Source organism: Octopus bimaculoides, chromosome 11, assembly GCF_046866305.1.
Source record: "Octopus bimaculoides isolate indiv1 chromosome 11, ASM4686630v1, whole genome shotgun sequence".
NCBI classification, from domain to species: Eukaryota; Metazoa; Mollusca; class Cephalopoda; order Octopoda; family Octopodidae; genus Octopus; species Octopus bimaculoides.
In genome coordinates, this window is record NC_142938.1 from 2,192,993 (window position 1) to 2,210,687 (window position 17,695).

General features: G+C 38.2%; 2 protein-coding genes across 2 annotated transcripts; one reads left to right on the top strand and one right to left on the bottom strand.

The window, feature by feature from the left end:
- Positions 1-367: 367 nt before the first annotated feature.
- LOC106876547 (cyclin-dependent kinase 2-interacting protein) lies at positions 368-3,683 on the bottom strand. Its single transcript, XM_089359218.1, has 5 exons — positions 3,371-3,683; positions 1,925-2,087; positions 1,510-1,618; positions 1,245-1,377; positions 368-635 (listed from the first exon to the last, which is right to left on the bottom strand). The coding sequence occupies exons 1-5, from the start codon at positions 3,465-3,467 to the stop codon at positions 439-441; spliced, it is 699 nt and encodes a 232-aa protein (XP_089215344.1). The 5' UTR covers positions 3,468-3,683; the 3' UTR covers positions 368-438.
- A 298-nt stretch (positions 3,684-3,981) lies between these two features.
- Positions 3,982-16,874, top strand: LOC106876546 (amidophosphoribosyltransferase). The gene is made up of 11 exons (XM_089359211.1): positions 3,982-5,804; positions 7,270-7,403; positions 8,234-8,367; positions 8,468-8,580; positions 9,247-9,383; positions 10,117-10,212; positions 11,030-11,158; positions 12,415-12,542; positions 12,828-13,049; positions 13,948-14,068; positions 14,857-16,874. Exons 1-11 carry the CDS (start codon positions 5,638-5,640, stop codon positions 14,997-14,999), a joined length of 1,524 nt encoding a protein of 507 aa, XP_089215337.1. The 5' UTR covers positions 3,982-5,637; the 3' UTR covers positions 15,000-16,874.
- Positions 16,875-17,695: the final 821 nt, after the last annotated feature.

The window sequence follows — 17,695 nt, forward strand, 5'->3', positions numbered from 1 at the left end:
TTGAACTAACCTAAAGTCTGTTTATATTGTATATATATAGCATATATATATATATATATATATATATATATATATATGTATATATATATGTATATATATACATATATATATGTATACATATACATATATATGTATACATATACATATATATATATGTATACATATATATGTATACAGATACATATATATGTATACAGATACATATATATGTATACATATATATATATATATATATATATATATATATATATATATATATATATATATATATGCGCGCGTGTGTGTATGTACACACACTCATAAACGCACACATAAGCCTATGCACACATGAACAATGACAGCAAAAAAAGAAGAGGTAAAAAGAAAATGGAAGAAGGAAAAAAATGAAGAAATTTAGTTCCTAAATAAAGTTAAACCCTACAAGTGGACGGTGAGGGGTCATTTCAGACCCGTTTCTGTGACAAGGGCTTCGAGTAGAAGCTGTGTCTCTCCACTAACGTACGGTTCATGCAGCCAGCCAGCCGTACAAAACATTAACAGATTGCGATCAGGAACGTGTGCGATGACTTCAACCAAACGTTGCTTCAGTTCAAACTCCTTTTGGTAAGCCTCAACAATTTTTGCGGATGTCACTTCTGCAAATAGAAGTTGGGTTAACTTTCAGGGTTCAATATTGCATACAACAGAACACACAAGATTCTACACTTATTCAAGTATATACACAAAAAAACAGAATTTTAAAGAAAGACGGAAAAAAAAAGAGCTCATGACATAATGTAGTCTTGTGGCCAGGTTGCAAAACAGGGATGTGTCAAAGAGATATTTGAAGAACTCCAGCATTTCCACAGACAACTGGGAAGAGAAGGCCGAGTGGAGCAATGAATGGCACCAATCACTAAATCTCATAATTCCAGCCAATAAGAAACAAAATAGTCCTCCACAGCAGAAGTGTTAGGGCCCCCACCCCTCCTAATGAAGAGGATTGGCCTGCAAGGATCCTGTACCAGTGTCACATGAAAGGCACTCGTGCTGGTGGCACGTTAAAAGCACTCAGTGCACACTGTAAAAACGGTTGGCGCTAGGAAAGGCAGCCAACCACAGAAACCAAACCAAATCAGACTGGAACCTGTTTGCCAATTCTGGTCAAACTGTCCAACCCATGCCAGCATGGGAAATGGACATTAAAGGATGATGATGATGACACTCCATTCACAGCAACTCAAGTACCAGACAGTTTTACTCACCAAAATCTTTGTAAGTCCAAGACTGGAATGGTACCGTTTCAGTAACATCACCAGCCTGGTGTCGGTGTTCCTCCAGATTAAATAAACCTCGGTAGACGTCACACATGGCTTCCAGTTTATGGATCACCTTTTCCTGTTAAACACAAAGATTGCAGTCATCAGAAGAAGAAAGAATAATAATAATAATAATTATACACACACACACACACATTAATAGACACAAACACACACAGAAAGTGATGTTGTTCCAAGGTTTACTACTCACCATGGCTTCGACTGTCTTCAGAAGTTTCTCACACAGTGGTTCCATTTCAAGAGGCATCGTTGTTGACGGTGGTGAAACATCACTGGACACTGTGGTGCCAGGTTCAAATCTACACAGGAACATTCGAAAAAGAAAAACAAAACATAAGTATAGATTACCTTTTTTTTTTATTTCTTCAATACAAGCCTCCTCCCATTCCCCACCATCATCATCACTATTATCATCACCATCTTCTCTAGTATCATCACTATCGTCATCATCATCACTGTCACTGCCATCCACGACCACCGCTACTACCATCAACATCATCACCATTAATATCTTCAACATGTACTCAAGGAAGGAAGGAAGGAAGGAAGGAAGGAAGGAAGGGAGGGAGGGAGGGAAAGAAAGAAAGAAAGAAAGGGAAGTTTACATGGCCTGTAGTTTGCAATTGGCTATTTTGCTCATGATGGCTGCCCCACTCAGGTTGAGGTTGTTCCACTTCAAGATGGCATTGTAGATATCAGCAGCACTGTCTTTGGTAACTCTTTCACTGCCAGTCAGATTGCCCTGGCTCGCTTTGACTGCCACTGGACCTGCACACAAAAAAAAATTAAATAAAATTAAAAAAACATAATTAATACCGAGCAGAAAGAGTATTCTTTTCTACTCTAGGTACAAGGCCCGAAATTTGGGGGGAGGGGGGGGGGCAGTCGATTAGATCAACCCCAGTACATAACTGGTACTTAATTTATTGACCCCAAAAGGTGCCTTGGGGAAATTTCGAACCTGGGTGCTCATTCCTTATTATTATTATTCAGGTCATTGCCTGGAATCGAACTCGGAAAAGTGACTGATAGAATAAGTACAAGGCTTACAAAGGCGGTGCTCCAGCATGGCCGCAGTCAAATCACTGAAACAAGTAGAAGAAATAGAATACAGTGAATGGTTATTGAGGTCCAACTGAGTAAAACCGGAACCGAAAGGGTTAAGAACCACTGATGTACACGACTGGTTAAACCTCAGAACACCAGTAAAATATATTTCATACAAAATTCAAAAACGTTATGTCGCACTAATTGATAGCTTCTGTTCCCTAGGTGACCAAATCAACAACGCCGGGGTGGGGTGTTCTAAAGGCGTAGTGGCGAGAATTAGAATAGGGTGGGGAAAGTTCAGGAAGCTATTAACTTTTCTGTAAACAAAACGTTAATTGTATGATGCAAGGTAACGAGACGTGGGTGTTGAAGGCACAGGATGCGTGAAGGTTGGAAAGTAGCGGAGAATGATTCGCTCGTTTGTGTGCGAATGTGACAGAGATGAACTGGAGAAAAAACTGAGGGAATATATAAGGATTCGGTAGCAGAGTGCATGAACGACGGCTATGTTGTTATGGACAGGTAATTAAAGCGTATGGGTGGTGACAGGTGGACGAAAAAGGTATTCTGTTTTTGGGTAAATGTTAGCTCGGCTACCTCAGTAGCGGAATGGTATCATTCGAACTCTAAAACAATGCGAAGCTCGTTGTGACCAGCGATGTAAACATCTTACGATACACAAGTGTGCCCCCCACCCGACTTTGTTTCCTCATAACTTTCAGAAAAATAGATATTTTTTAATGAAATTTCTACAAATGCGCTTCAGATGGTGTAGATTCCGATTATATTAGAATTTGTTGAGGCACAATTGTGTAGGTATGTCTATACACACACACACATATTACAGTATAAAAGTATATCGTGTATACGCTACGTGTGTGTGTGTGTGTGTGTGTGTGTGTAAGCGTGGGTGCGTGCGCGTATTTCTTACTAACTCCATATGAAAATGGATTATATAAAGTCACATGTGTATATAAACACGAGAGAGAGAGATGTCTTACTGGTCACAGGTGAAAATAAGTTCTGGAAAGAACTATGATCGAAAGAAATTTTCCTGCTAGACTGTTGTTCGTTATCTTTCTTCTTTTTCTTGGGCATCTTCGCTTAAAAGTGGATTTGGCACTACCAAATCTCTCTATATACAAGAGGGACAACCAGACACCCACACACAGAAAGAAACAAAGTCTATCTCTGACAAACAAGAGACAACGAAGTCTCTCTAAGGCACACAGAAGAAAAGAACGTCTCTGCTGGGTATCCTGATAATTAAAGGTCTTCTTTCTCCAGATTCTCACCAAATTATCGACAACAAACAAGAATCCTTCACCAAATGTTGACGTTGTCGTTTACCTCCCTTTTCTTCACACTTTCTCTTATATACACCTGTACATGCGTATATATATATATATCTTTATTATTATTATGTATAGATTTATAATTAAATTAGCAACTTGGAGTATCTGTAGAGGATGTTGATGTGTCAAGAGGGCACGATTAATCCATACACACGCATGTATATTCCTATAAGCACACACATAACTATATGTTTATTTCATACAACACACATTAAATCAGAAACGGACTTTTTAGTTGTTTGTGCAAAATTATGTGTAACACCGCTTTATGGAAAGTTGCAATTAGGTAGTGCTTTGTTGAAGTTCAATCTTCCTTATAAAATGACTTCATATCTCTACACACATACGTACATATATGTATATATATATATATGTTATTAACAGTAACTTCGAAGTTTCGGCCAATTAACCCTTTGTCGGGCAAAATTTCCAAGTCTCATTCATGATTGTTTAAGAATGATGAATTTGTACTCTACAACATTTTAGAGTACTCCATCAGATTAATCTAAAATGTTTTTATTATAGGAGATGTACTAGCATAGCAAGTGACCTGATCTGAGACCGTGTGCCGGAACGAAAACAATTGCAGCGTGGAAGGTGTTTATAAGCCATTTAAAATAACACACAAAAACCGTCAGATTCACCTCAACATTTAAATTTAATTTGCCAAAATATTTTCGTGTCAGTGAACAGGTCGCGGTCTCCGGTTAACGAGGAAGCCCCTATGTAAGGTAGTTGGTCGACTTGCTAGAAATAGCAGTCTAATCTCTTTCAAATGACACCTTATCGACTGAGGAAAAAGAAAATATTAGATAAAATATATTGCTGGGTGGCCACGGTTGGAATGCCGGCGAGGGAAAAAACTTCATTTTTTTTTTTCAGTATTACTATGTTTTATTCAACAATTGCGATTCTGAAGAATTCTTATTTTATTTTTACTCGTACCTCGTTCCCTTCGTAGAATTATAACTTTCAGCGACATTTATTCCAAAACTCCACAGGAATTCCTTTGATAAGGATTGCTTCGAACGAAACAATAACCCCCCAACCTCTACTCTACTAAGCCTCATTCATTTAAACTTCTGGACACATTGGACACGATTAAATATGACGGTCCCACAGAGAGGCGGGGGAAAGTCAGGATAATTAATATTAATATAGTTTAATACATTCTTAGAATACAGCAGAGATGGATAAAGAAATTATAATTTAGTTTTTACAGGAAGGAAAGAAGCACACAAAGAATAAAAGTATTGAAGATTGAATTATCGAGACGAAGAACAAAAATCGACATTTATTTTTTTAATGTTTTCTTTAGTCGTCCTCATATAATTAAGATATCATTTATTTAGATATAATTAAAATATAAAAATAAAAACTTAAAAAGAAGCGTCGAAGTAAAACTTCGTAAGGCGCCAAAATTGAACATTTTATATATGCAGTTGTTATATAACCCCCGGTCGGTCCTGATTAAGCAGACTTATGAGCAAAGACATTAAAAAGCATTCCGACCGAGACCAACCAGTGTTGTTGGTTTTTAAGGATATGCAGGACTACATTAATCAACAAGTACTTGCTTTTAATTTAGACGATAAGGTGTAACAAGAGGAAGATTTAGCTGTTGTTACAAGCATGTCGGAAGACCACGTAGTGTCTACCCCGTTGGTTTATATCTCAACAGTATGTAGACCAAGTTGCTAGTCTCGTACGTATCAAGGAAACTGCAGTGTCAAGCGCCAAATATTATAAATTAATAAAAGCCACGTGCGTTTCCATTGTCAGTCCTATTTGAACTCCTACAGCAGTAAGCCACAGATCGTTTTGTGTGTGTATGTGTGGGCTTGAGGGGGTGCCCGCTACACATATAGGTACAGGTTACAAGGAGCTGGTCGAAGGAGGTGACTTGAACTGAAATGTGTACGAATGAGAAATTCTTTATTCCTGATGACGAAAGTGGATTGGAAGAAGCTTGTGGTGTCTTTGGTTGCGTTGCCAGTGGCGAATGGCCTCAACCACCGAAAACAACCGATTTGGATGTCCCCCACATTATATGCTTGGGTCTGGTCGGTCTTCAACATCGGTAAATATTTTATTTTCTCCATCTAAAGTTGACATATACACACACACACACACACATACATATATGTAATGTAACTACCCTAAACTATACAAACTTCACACATTGTATATATATATATATATATATATATATATATATATATATATATATATATATATACAATGTGAAGTTTGTATAGTTTAGGGTAGTTACATTGCATACAGGGTTCTAACTATGGTGTCTAATTTCACGCCGCGACTATAGTTATATATTATTTATAACTCACGTTGTACAGGGATTATGTGTGTGTGTGTGTATATATATATATATATATATATATATAATGGGGCGGCTGATTAACTGGTCTACATTTAAGCGTGTGCTTCTTCACCTCCAGATTTGTTTTTCTACAAACGTTTCCATATATATATATAGAGATATATACATGCATACATACATACATACATATATATGTACATTTCTATATGTTGATTTTGATTCTGAAAAGTTCGATAAGCTCGTTTCTATTCTCCGATATAGTAAATTTATAAAACAACAACCTGATATAATATTAGCAAAAAACTTTTAATATATTAATTTTACCTTTATTCATATTTTACTTATATTTATATCGCACTTCTCCGAGTCTCCTTCCATTCTAGTTTAATATGAGACATATTCAGAACACTATTTCAGAAAACTATCTCCGTTCTCTTTGAGCATATAAAAGACAAATTTAGATGGGGCAAAATGAGTAAGACACGATAAAGTAAATTTGCTTTTTCAGTTCTCTAGAATTCCTTTCAGGAAAAGATTTATACTCGTCAATATCGATCCCTAGAGATTAGAAAGATCAGAAATACCATAAAAATTTTAAATATCTAGATCAAATGGAAAAATGGGGTCGGTATAAAGACCTTCACCCGGGAACAAAAAAAAAAAAACTAAACCAGCCTGGAGGGTGGGGTACAAACAATTGTGTGGAAAACGAATACGAAAAAAAATGCGCGCTGCCGACCCTGGGGGTGGGGAGGGGACTTTCGGAAAATTCACAAGATCCGATTTTTCCGTCATAAATTCGGGTTAAATGGATATATATTGATTAATTTTTACGGAATCCGCGTTTTTGGTTATGGAGGATCCGATTCTGAAATGTTTCTACAGCTGGATGCCCTTCCTAATGCCAACCACTCTGAAAGTGTAGTGGGTGCTTTTTACGTGGTTAGTAGGGGATATATAGTAGGGATACTTAAAAAATTCAAGGTGATTTTTTTGGTTAGTTGTGCCATTGAGAATGTCCCATGAGCCAGAGTTTACCCACGACTGGTGTGGAGAATAATTAACTCAAACACTCCGTCATTGGTTATCAGGGAGTCAGAGATGATTGTAATTTAGAAGCAATGGTTGTGGTTTTCTTGATGCCCTAGTGAAAAGAAAGAGAAGCTTTCATGAGGTGTCTGATAAAAAAAAAATTGTTTTCTTGTAGGGGCCAAGAGAGTGCAGGGATTGTAACAAGCACCGGAAATGAAACGCATTTCACTCAAAAGAAAGGAATGGGCCTTGTCAGTCATATCTTCCGTGAGGAAGAACTTTCACAACTGCGTGGAAATCTTGGAATAGGTAAGTTCCCATTTAATATTTTGAATATACCTAACATCATTCTATCACACACACACACTCTCTCTCTCTCTCTCTCTCTCTCTCTCTCTCTCTCGCTCTCTCTCTCTCTCTCTCTCTCTCTCTCTATATATATATATATATATATATATATATATATATATATATATACACACATACACACACACATGATGATGATGTCTGTCCACTTGTGACTGAGGCAGACTATCACTGGGCAAGCCTAGTGGGAGTTGAAGGAAAGTTTAATCACCAACGACCCAACCATGCAACTGTAGCATATTGCCAATAGCATCATGAGAGACCTCGCAATTGCCCTGACATACAAATTATAAATGCACACACAGTGACCCTGTTGGTCAAATGGGCACTATAAAATTGAGTCTATCATCAATGTTTATCCGAAAGAAAGACCACCAAACATGGGCTGATGCAGCTTGGCACCGGTGTCTTTGTAGACATTGCTGTTGGAACACATACCTCTTGGCATCATCTCTCGCAACCCTCAAAAAGTTCCACCAATACATTACTCTGAAATGGTTCTTTTTTACTGATGATGAAAGGATAAATGGTAAAGTTGACCATGACAGGATTTGATCTCTGAGTGAAGAGAATCAGGAGAAATACTGCAAGCATTATATCCAACATTTTAAGAATTTTGCCATTTTGCTACCATCTTTATCATTTAGAATCCTTCTAGCCCAGCTCTTTCCTGCCCCATGCCTCACTATTATCTACTATCATTACTATACAATGTATTTAAAAAAAACCACTGTTGACCGAGCCAAATCTCTACGATTGTGTTTCTTCACCAGGCCATACACGTTATTCCACCGCTGGATCTTCTAACATCATCAATTGTCAACCTTTTGTGGTTGACACATTACACGGAAAGATTGGTGTGGCGCACAACGGAGAATTGGTTAATGCCAAGTCTCTCAGACAGAAGGTAAGTCACTTAGCAGCTCAACAAATAGACACAAATTTAGTACCTATAAATAAATAATCTTGTATAGGTGCATGTATAAAACTGTGTAAATATTTTGCAGTTGCTTAGGCATGGAGTGGGTCTTTCTACCAGCACGGACAGTGAACTAATAACACAAGTTCTTACACACACACCACAGGAAGGAGAACCAAATGGATGTAACTGGATCATAAGGTACAATTTATACTTAACCATCATCATCATCATCATCCTCATCATCATTGCTCTCACCACTACTATCACCATCATCATTATCATCAATGTTGTCATCATCCATATACGTGACATGTACCACCCCTTGGTACCTATATAAAGAAAGGACAAAAGGCTACATTCGGTGAACTGTATCCATCTCATGACACCTGTTTACAGCCAGGTTAACTGATTACATATCATTAACTGCACCACCACATGATACCTATTTATAGTTTTATGGAGAAGATAGATATAGCAACTACAATTATAATTGTCATCATTTTACCTCTGCTTTTCCATGCTGGCTTAGGTTAGACAGGACATTGCTGTCCAAATATCAGCTCTCATTTGGAATGTTGCTATCCTCCTCGACAGGTTGGCGATCACATCTTACTCCTACAGGGTGCGACAAAAATGATACCCACATTCATCATTCTTGATAAATGCTTCAACAGCAAATGCCTCAATCCAAACCATGATGCTAACTGAAGAAAAAAAAGAAAAAGAAACAGTAAAACATCAGCTAATCAAAGACACCATTACCATCTGCTTAACTTCATTAGTGCCTCACCATTGTTGATGTGTGTTTGTTGTTGTTGTAATCGCTATAATGATAAATAAACGACTGCCTTGTATATTCTCAAGGATAAAGAATCTCATGAATATCACCAGCATATCGTATTCTCTGCTAATTATGCATAAGTCAAAGATCTATGCTGTTCGAGATCCTTTTGGGAACCGTCCACTTTGTATTGGTCAGCTGCAATCAATCAACACCACAGGTAAGTCACAACATGGCCCAGTGTGCCATTTCGTTTTTTTGTTTTGTTTATCTTTTACTTGTTTCCGTCATGAGACTGTGGCCATGCTGGGGCATCACCTTGAAGAATTTTTAGTCAAACAAATCGAACCCTTTATTTATTTTTAAGTTTGGTACTTATTCTCTTGCCATTCTACCACTCGTAGAATTTCTTTGGTGTCTATATATTCCACGAGACCAAGAATCTGCACCAAAAAGTCTCACTTCAGTGTCTGTGTGTAGAATGGAATGAGATGACATTGAAGAGTGTAGGCTTGAGTAAGATTGTATGAAACACCAGTAATAACTCCTTCAGCAAGTCTCTCCTCTCCACACTACCAATGCTGTCCAAAGAAACAGTAGAGCTCAGCACTGTTGCTGTTGCAGAAGTTGCCAGAATAAAGTCAAAGGCAAAATCAGACTTTGGAATTCTTAGATCCTGGTTTGTAACGGATTGCACTGGTAACTTTATTTTTTAATGGATCCTGGAAGGTTGAAAGGTAGAGTTGACTTAGGCAGAATTTGAACTCAGAATGTATAGACTCTGCCGGTTCTCCACCTTAATGATGATGATGATGTATATATAATAATAATAATACTCGATTTTTTTTAACGTCCACTTTCCGTGCACCAGGCTCAATCTGATCTCAAGTTTATAAATCTGAAATTATTCTTAAATCAATATTCTTGATTTTTTTTTTTTTTATAATCTTTAGATGAAGTTTATAAACAGATCGATGGTTGGCTGGTTTCTTCAGAATCCTGTTCATTCCAAGCTGTTGGTGCCAAATATATCCGAGAAGTTTTACCAGGTAAGTTTTCACCATTTTGCCTTCACATCTGTATCGTAAAATCCTTTCTCAATATAAATACAGTAACGAAAGGGTTACACTTAATGTCAGTAGCCATCCCTTAGTTTATGAAAAAAATACAAAAATCCTTGTATACAACTGTGTGTTTCACAGTTTCATCAACGCAATGTTTGGCTGTTGTGTGCATGCTCACATGTCCAAGATAGGAAGCTTCATACTAGTGCTGGGTGAAAAGTAGTGTTTCTTTTTGACTCAGCATGTGTTGTGCTTAAAAACGTCTTTATATTCTTGAATCTGATAAAGTGTAGCATTGGATGATTATCCTGCTTCCAGTTTCAGTGTTGCTGCCAGGATTTCATCCCTTATTTTGTGATTTAGGGGGGATTTTTGAAAAACAAGGGGAAATGTTTGTTTCCTTTTACACTAATTTTATCTATGAGCTGCCATTGTGCTCCATGCCCTGAATATGTTGGTACATGACATTATAAACATGATTTGAACCAAAAATGCAACCGATCGACCGATATGCCTTGTTGTACTCCACAACGAGATTTAATGCATACGATATACATAAAACGACTTTGTAGGCTCTCTTTATTGTGTACCAACTGTAGAATATGGCTGCATTGTGAATGAGCAGACACCATAAGGTCAAGCGGACCCTACATTGTCTACCTTGGAATACATTATCTAATGTGTCTTTCTCTGAAACAGAGGAAAGTGATATAAAGGAGAGAGAGCAGAGTAGTGATGAAATGAATTCTCAATTGTGAATAAATAAATTCTATTAAAATATTTTTGTCTTCCATCTCTGCAGGTGAAATAGTTGAGATTAGTCAAGCTGGAGTCAAGTCCCTCTGTCAAGTTCCTTGCCCTGGCAACAAACAGTCTGCTTTCTGCATATTTGAATATGTATATTTTGCACGGCCAGACAGTATTATGGAAGGTTTGATATGAATTATTTAAATTTATGCATGAATAATAAATAAATTAATATTTCTGTGTATATATATATTTATGTGTGTGCCTTGGTAGATAGAAACTGGGAGCTTATCGTATGCAAGTGTGTGTGTGTGTCTGTGTGTTTTGTTCCTTCACTACTTGACAACCCTTGTTGCTTTGTTTACATCCCTGTAACTTAGCAGTTCAGCAAAAAAGGTCGATATAGCACTAGACTTCAAAATAAGCTAAACTCTTCATGATTGAAACAAGCAAATGATGATGATATATTTAGGTTTTAAAAAAAAAAAGAGAAGAAAAAATTCCAGGGTGGGAGCCGTGGTTGTCTGCATTGATGAAAATTGCATTTATTGGTAAAGTTTAATGCTTTTTGGGGTTGTATGCAGTTCAAAGGAGGAATTCTTGATTCTGAGGCCAAGTTCCTTCTTCAGAAAGGAGAAATGATGTTTCATCTTTAGTTCATGAGATTTAATTGTCAAGTTGTCAAAATAATGGTTAGGAAGAGAATTTGGGAGAAAGTGGGGTTGTCTTTTGGGCCTAGTAAGTGATTTCCACAAGAAGTTTGTGTGTGTGAATACTGCTACTGACAAATATACAGACAGTGGGAGCACAATTACACACACGAGTGTACATGGGATTAAATATATACACATGGACAATGAAAGCTGTGATTCTATATTGCATGTTCTTACTCGTACACGTCCTGATACTTAAAATAGGTTTAAAATGAAATTCATCATTACCATCATCGTCGTTTAACATCCACTTTCCATGTTGGCATGGGTTGGACGGTTTGACTGATGACTGGTGAGCCAAAAGGCTGCACCAGGCTCCAAGAGTTTTAGACTACTCTTTTCCCACCCCACAGCACCTTTGGTGCCATGTAAACAAACTAAATGAGTCTCTTATTAACAACTCATCTGAGACACTCCCTGTTACCAAATCGTCCAAGACGTCGACCGCCTTTGGTCCCAGCCCATCTGACACCACCTCTTGTCCATTGGCAATGCTGGAATGATATATATATATATATATGAGAGAGAGAGAGAATTTTTTGTTAAGTTATATTCCAAACACCATCTTGATAAATGTAGAAGTGACTTATTGTCCAAAATATTTCCAAGTTCTTGCTTAGGTTTCAAAAATAATCAAGAATTTTGTTAGACATGTTGTCATGAAATGGTTAATGGTAGTAAGTAGAGATTTTGAACCTTTTCAGTGCTATTTGATGCTTGTTTTCAGGTCAAATGGTGTATTCTGTGAGGAAAAGATGTGGTCAACAACTGGCCATAGAATTCCCTGTTAATGTAGACCTGGTCAGCACCGTCCCTGAATCAGCAACACCTGCTGCCATGGCTTATGCTGAGATGGTAAATATAGACATTTCTTATGTTTCTGTAGACTATATCGGACATATTCCATTATGATTTCTTTAAGGAATACTGCTGCCGCCAGACATTATGGTCTTCAACTTGACGTAGAAAAGAGAAACATTCTCACAGTGTGTGTGGACCACAGGGGCCAGTCAGGAGGTACTGGCATATATCTGCTAAAATGAGATGTCAGTGTTTTCATTTTTACATATTCGACAACAATTTATTTACTGCACCCTGTATATATATATATTTATGTTTTCTATTCTATTCTATTTCTAGCTTGGTATTCCATACGGTGAAGTATTGTGTAAAAATCGCTATGTTGGTCGAACATTCATCCAGCCAAGCTTGAGGCTTCGGCAGCTCGGTGTCGCTAAGAAATTCGGTGCATTGACCGAGAACTTCAAAGGCAAACGAATTGTCCTTATTGATGATTCTATTGTACGGGGAACAACAATGGCACCTATCATTAAACTATTGAAGACCTCAGGAGCTACAGAAGTAAGTCTCCAACCCCCCACACTCTCTCTCTCTCTCTCTCTCTCTCTCTTCCTTTAATTATAATGTGCCTAACAAATAGACACTGAATTGTCAGGTGTAGGTGCAACGGGTAAATGTTACCGGCTGTCAGTCAAAAAGCCTTTGGTTATTTACATATTTCTATAATATTTTAATTATAATATAACACATAATTAGCATTCCATCAATTATGATGATGAGGGTTCTTGTTACTCCAACCAATGGAACAGTCTTCCAAGAAAGCAGAAGTCAGATTTCATTGAGGCAAATTTCCTACAGCTGGATGCTCTTCCTGTCACCAACCATAACCCATTTCTAAGCAAGATGATATTTCTTATAACCAGAAGACAACAGTGGTGCATGATGCTACCATTATGTGATGCCAAGAAAAGAGAGCACACAAACGTGCTCACATATCATCATCATCATCATTTAACGTCCCATTTTCATGCTGGCATGAGTTGGAGAATTTGACAGGAGCTGAGAAGCTGGAGAGTGGCACCAGGCTCTGATTGTCTGGTTCCTACAGCTGGAGGCCCTTCCTAATGCAAACCACTTTACAGGATGTATTGGATGCTTTTTACTTGGCACCAACACAAGTGCTTTGTGTGTGGCACCAGTGTGGGTGCTTCATCCATGGCACACCAGTAGCCATGAGTTCACAAGACAAGGACCTCTCAGCTGAAAGAGGGAGTGGAACCAAGAGATGGGGGGCAGATATATAAATAAGACTTTGTAATTCAATAGTTTTTTTCATGTTTAAATATAATTTTGTATTTCAAGTTATTTCATTGATCGATATTCACATTTCATGTGTAAATATGCAGTCGTTTGGTTTTTGTGTCCATTATTGCTCTAACATCTCTTATCTTTTTTCCAGGTCCACATAAGGGTGGCTTCTCCACCCGTTAAATACCCATGTTATATGGGTATCAATATTCCAACCAAGGAAGAGTTGATTGCTAACCAATTTAATTCTTCGCAACTGGCAGAACATTTAGGTAAATTATTGTTTGGTCATCTTGACTTTGTCATCTTTTGGAACAATCAGATATTCTCATTATAAAAGCCTTCTCCGGCTAATCATTGAAAGGATGTTGGTGTTGCCTTGGCAGAGGCTTGCATTCTCTGAGTGCTTTGTTGCTATTATTGTCTGAATTGTTTGTCAGTGACCTGGCAGAATCATTAAAGCATTGCAAAAATGCTTTGTATATCTCTCCCAGCTTTTATATTCTGAGTTCAAACTCCTCTCAGATCAATTTTGTTTTTCCTCCTTTCGGTGCTGATGAAATAAGGATTTGTTGACCACTCCACCTCTAAAATTGATGGTCTTGCACCAAAGTTTAAAACCATCATTGTCATTATTATAATTATTCAGACAATGAGCTGGCAGCACCATTAGTAGATCAGACAGAATGCTGACCAACTTTTACTGCCTGACTGGCTCCCATTCCGGTGGCATGTAAAAGGCACCCACTACACTCGCAGAGTGGTTGGCATTAGGAAGGGCATCCAGTTGTAGAAACCTTGCCCGATCAAACTGGAGCCTGGTGCAGCCTCCTGGCTTGCCACTCCTCAGTCAAACCGTCCAACCCATGCCAGCATGGAAAGTGGACGTTAAACGACGATGATGATAATGAGTTAGTAGTACAACTAGTACAGTGAAATAGTGAGTACATATATAGAAATGATAGTTAATACAGAATACAATCAAGTCACCTGTAGATATGAAACTTGCCTTCTAATTTTTTTTTTATTCTTTCCTTGGTTTCTTGTCTTTTGTAAACAGGTGCTGACAGTTTAGAATATCTCTCTGTTGACGGGCTCCACTTAGCTGTGAAGAAAGGTGCTAAACATATGGAAGATGATGGTAAAAATGGGTATTGTGATGCTTGCTTAACAGGAAATTATCCTACTGAATTAGATTGGTAAAAAGAAGACACTCGGGGGGGGGGGGGGGGAGCTGTTAATATTTTCAGCTCATTCCTCCTCACTCTCTCTCGGATGTTGCATTTAAAGAATTCATAGATTTTCGATTAAACGTCTGAGATGAGTGTTTGTTGATGAGATTAAAATTGTCTGATCCAATTAACTTCATCATTAGAGTGAACATTTACGATATTGTGTGTGTGTGTGGTTTATTGAAACGGAAGTTTCTCATCATTGTGGTATCAGGTGAGAATGCATAGATGCATGTGTGTATGTATATATATATGGTCTTTGCCTCCATCCATTTGATTTTGACAAGTCGCCTATGCAACTAAGCACTTTATACATGCGAAACCAGTGGTCTCTCTCTGTCTTCCTGACTAGCCATACCAAACAACCATCTAAATATACATGTGTGCACATGCGCATGCACACAATCTCTCACGAACTTGCAGTCTCTGATTGAAACCAGATGTCTAATTCCTCGATATATCTGTGGTTCCAGACTGGATTTGAAATCAACGTTATTACTTCCCTTCTTTTAGGTTCCATGTCTATTTCCCAAGGTATCTTGTCATATGTGGCAGTGATTCTTCTGGCTAAACAGATTACTGCCCTATGTTTAACATTAAAGGTCCCATCTACAAATCATTCCTGCGACCATATATATACACACACACACACATACACACACACACACACACACACACACACACATATATATGTATGAGAGAGAGAGAGAGAAGTAAATATACACTGTAAAGATGAATTTAACAATCTGTAATATTAGTCTTTTTTTCTGTTTTTATTGGCTGGTATAATTTATATTTTATATTTTATCCAGTATTGTTTTGTATATTTTTTTTAAAGAATTTAGCAGCCTCCTGGTTCTGTGTTCATTTTCCACCATTGGTGGCTACTAGATACTTTCAGTGATGTAGTCAGTGAAATTAGTGAGAGAATCCATTATGTTCACTGCGAATGGTATACAGCAGTGAACAAGCGGGCAGACTGTTCATGGAGAAGTTTAGAAACGGAAAATTTAAAGTTGCATTGGTCGGGAAAAACATCAAAATTCCAAAACTGCAATTTATTAAAAGACTTGTTTAAGTGCCTTGAGAGTTGATTTATTTCAAGGAATTCATTTCATAAAATCATTTTAAAAGTAAAGAAAACAGAATGGAAGAGCAATTGATAACCATTTCTTCTGCAAGTTCATTTATACACATCACTGAAATTCCAAACTGTATTCATCCATGCTTAACAAGTTTATATTTTCCCAATATTTTAACTCATTATTACTTCATGTTACAAGTAATTTTTTATAAATTTTTTTTTTACCATTAATTAAAAATTATGTCGACACACATACACACCCAACACCTTCAAATACTGTTGCTGCAGGCACTGAGATGGCTGTGTGGGGAGAAATTTGCTTCCCAACCACATGGTTCTAGGTTCAGTCCCACTGTGTGGCACCCTGGGCAAGTGTCTTCTACTTCAGCCTCGGGCTCACCAAAGCCTTGTGAGTGGATTTGGTAGATGAAAGCTAAAAGAAAACTGAAGCCTGTTAAATGTGTGTGTGTGTGTATGTATCATATGTAATGATATCAGACTGGATCATGGTGCAGCCTTCCAGCATGGACGATGGACGTTGAATGGGGGTGTGTCTGTATTGACATCACGTGACACTTAGGGAGTATGTTGTTGTCTCACAAAGCTAGGAAACTGGCTTTGGTAGTCCTAGGACTCGTCTCACTAATATCCAGTGGACTCTTGTGAACAGTTAACAAACGAGTCCATTTGACTCCTCTTACTGAATCTCATTTGTAAGCATTTTATTAATTTATTTTTATCATTAAACTATTTGATAAATGATTAGGTTTTTAAATTTCTATACTAAAATTGTTTAGTTATTGAGTTTAATCCTTTGGCATTTGAACAAGCCATATCCAACCAAAATATTCATCCTGTTCATCATCATCATCATCATCGTTTAACGTCCGCTTTCCATGCTAGCATGGGTTGGACGATTTGACTGAGGACTGGTGAAACCGGATGGCAACACCAGGCTCCAGTCTGATTTGGCAGAGTTTCTACAGCTGGATGCCCTTCCTAACGCCAACCACTCAGAGTGTAGTGGGTGCTTTTACGTGTCACCCGCACGAAAACGGCCACGCTCGAAATGGTGTCATTTATGTGCCACCCGCACAAGCCAGTCCAGGGGCACTGGCAACGATCTCGCTCGAAAATCCTACAGGAGCCAGTCAGGCGGTACTGGCAACGGCCACGCTCAAAATGGTGCATCTCATGTGCCACCCGCACAAGAACCAGTCCAGGGGCACTGGCAACGATCTTACTTGGCTTGCCGGGTCTTCTCATGCACAGCACATTTCCAAAGGTCTCGGTCAGTAGTCATCGCCTCGGTGAGGCCCAATGTACGAAGGTCTTGCCTCACCACCTCAGCCCAGGTCTTCCTGGGCCTACCTCTTCCACGGGTTCCCTCAACTGTTAGGGTGTGGCACTTTTTCACGCAGCTATCCTCATCCATTCTCACCACATGTCCATACCAGCGCAATCGTCTCTCTTGCACGCCACAACTGATGCTTCTAATGTTCAGCTTTTCTCTCAAGATACTTACACTCTGACGGGTATTCACATTGACATTACACATCCAACGGAGCATACTGGCTTCATTC

Coding starts and splice junctions, on each gene's coding strand:
- LOC106876547 (XM_089359218.1), bottom strand. CDS start 3,467: ATGCCCAAGAAAAAGAAGAAAGATAACGAACAACAGTCTAGCAGGAAA. Junction 2,088..3,370: donor CTTATTTTCACCTGTGACCA/GTAAGACATCTC, acceptor TTTTGTGTGCAG/GTCCAGTGGCAGTCAAAGCG. Junction 1,619..1,924: donor AATTGCAAACTACAGGCCAT/GTAAACTTCCCT, acceptor GTTCCTGTGTAG/ATTTGAACCTGGCACCACAG.
- LOC106876546 (XM_089359211.1), top strand. CDS start 5,638: ATGTGTACGAATGAGAAATTCTTTATTCCTGATGACGAAAGTGGATTG. Junction 7,404..8,233: donor GCGTGGAAATCTTGGAATAG/GTAAGTTCCCAT, acceptor TTTCTTCACCAG/GCCATACACGTTATTCCACC. Junction 10,213..11,029: donor TATCCGAGAAGTTTTACCAG/GTAAGTTTTCAC, acceptor CCATCTCTGCAG/GTGAAATAGTTGAGATTAGT.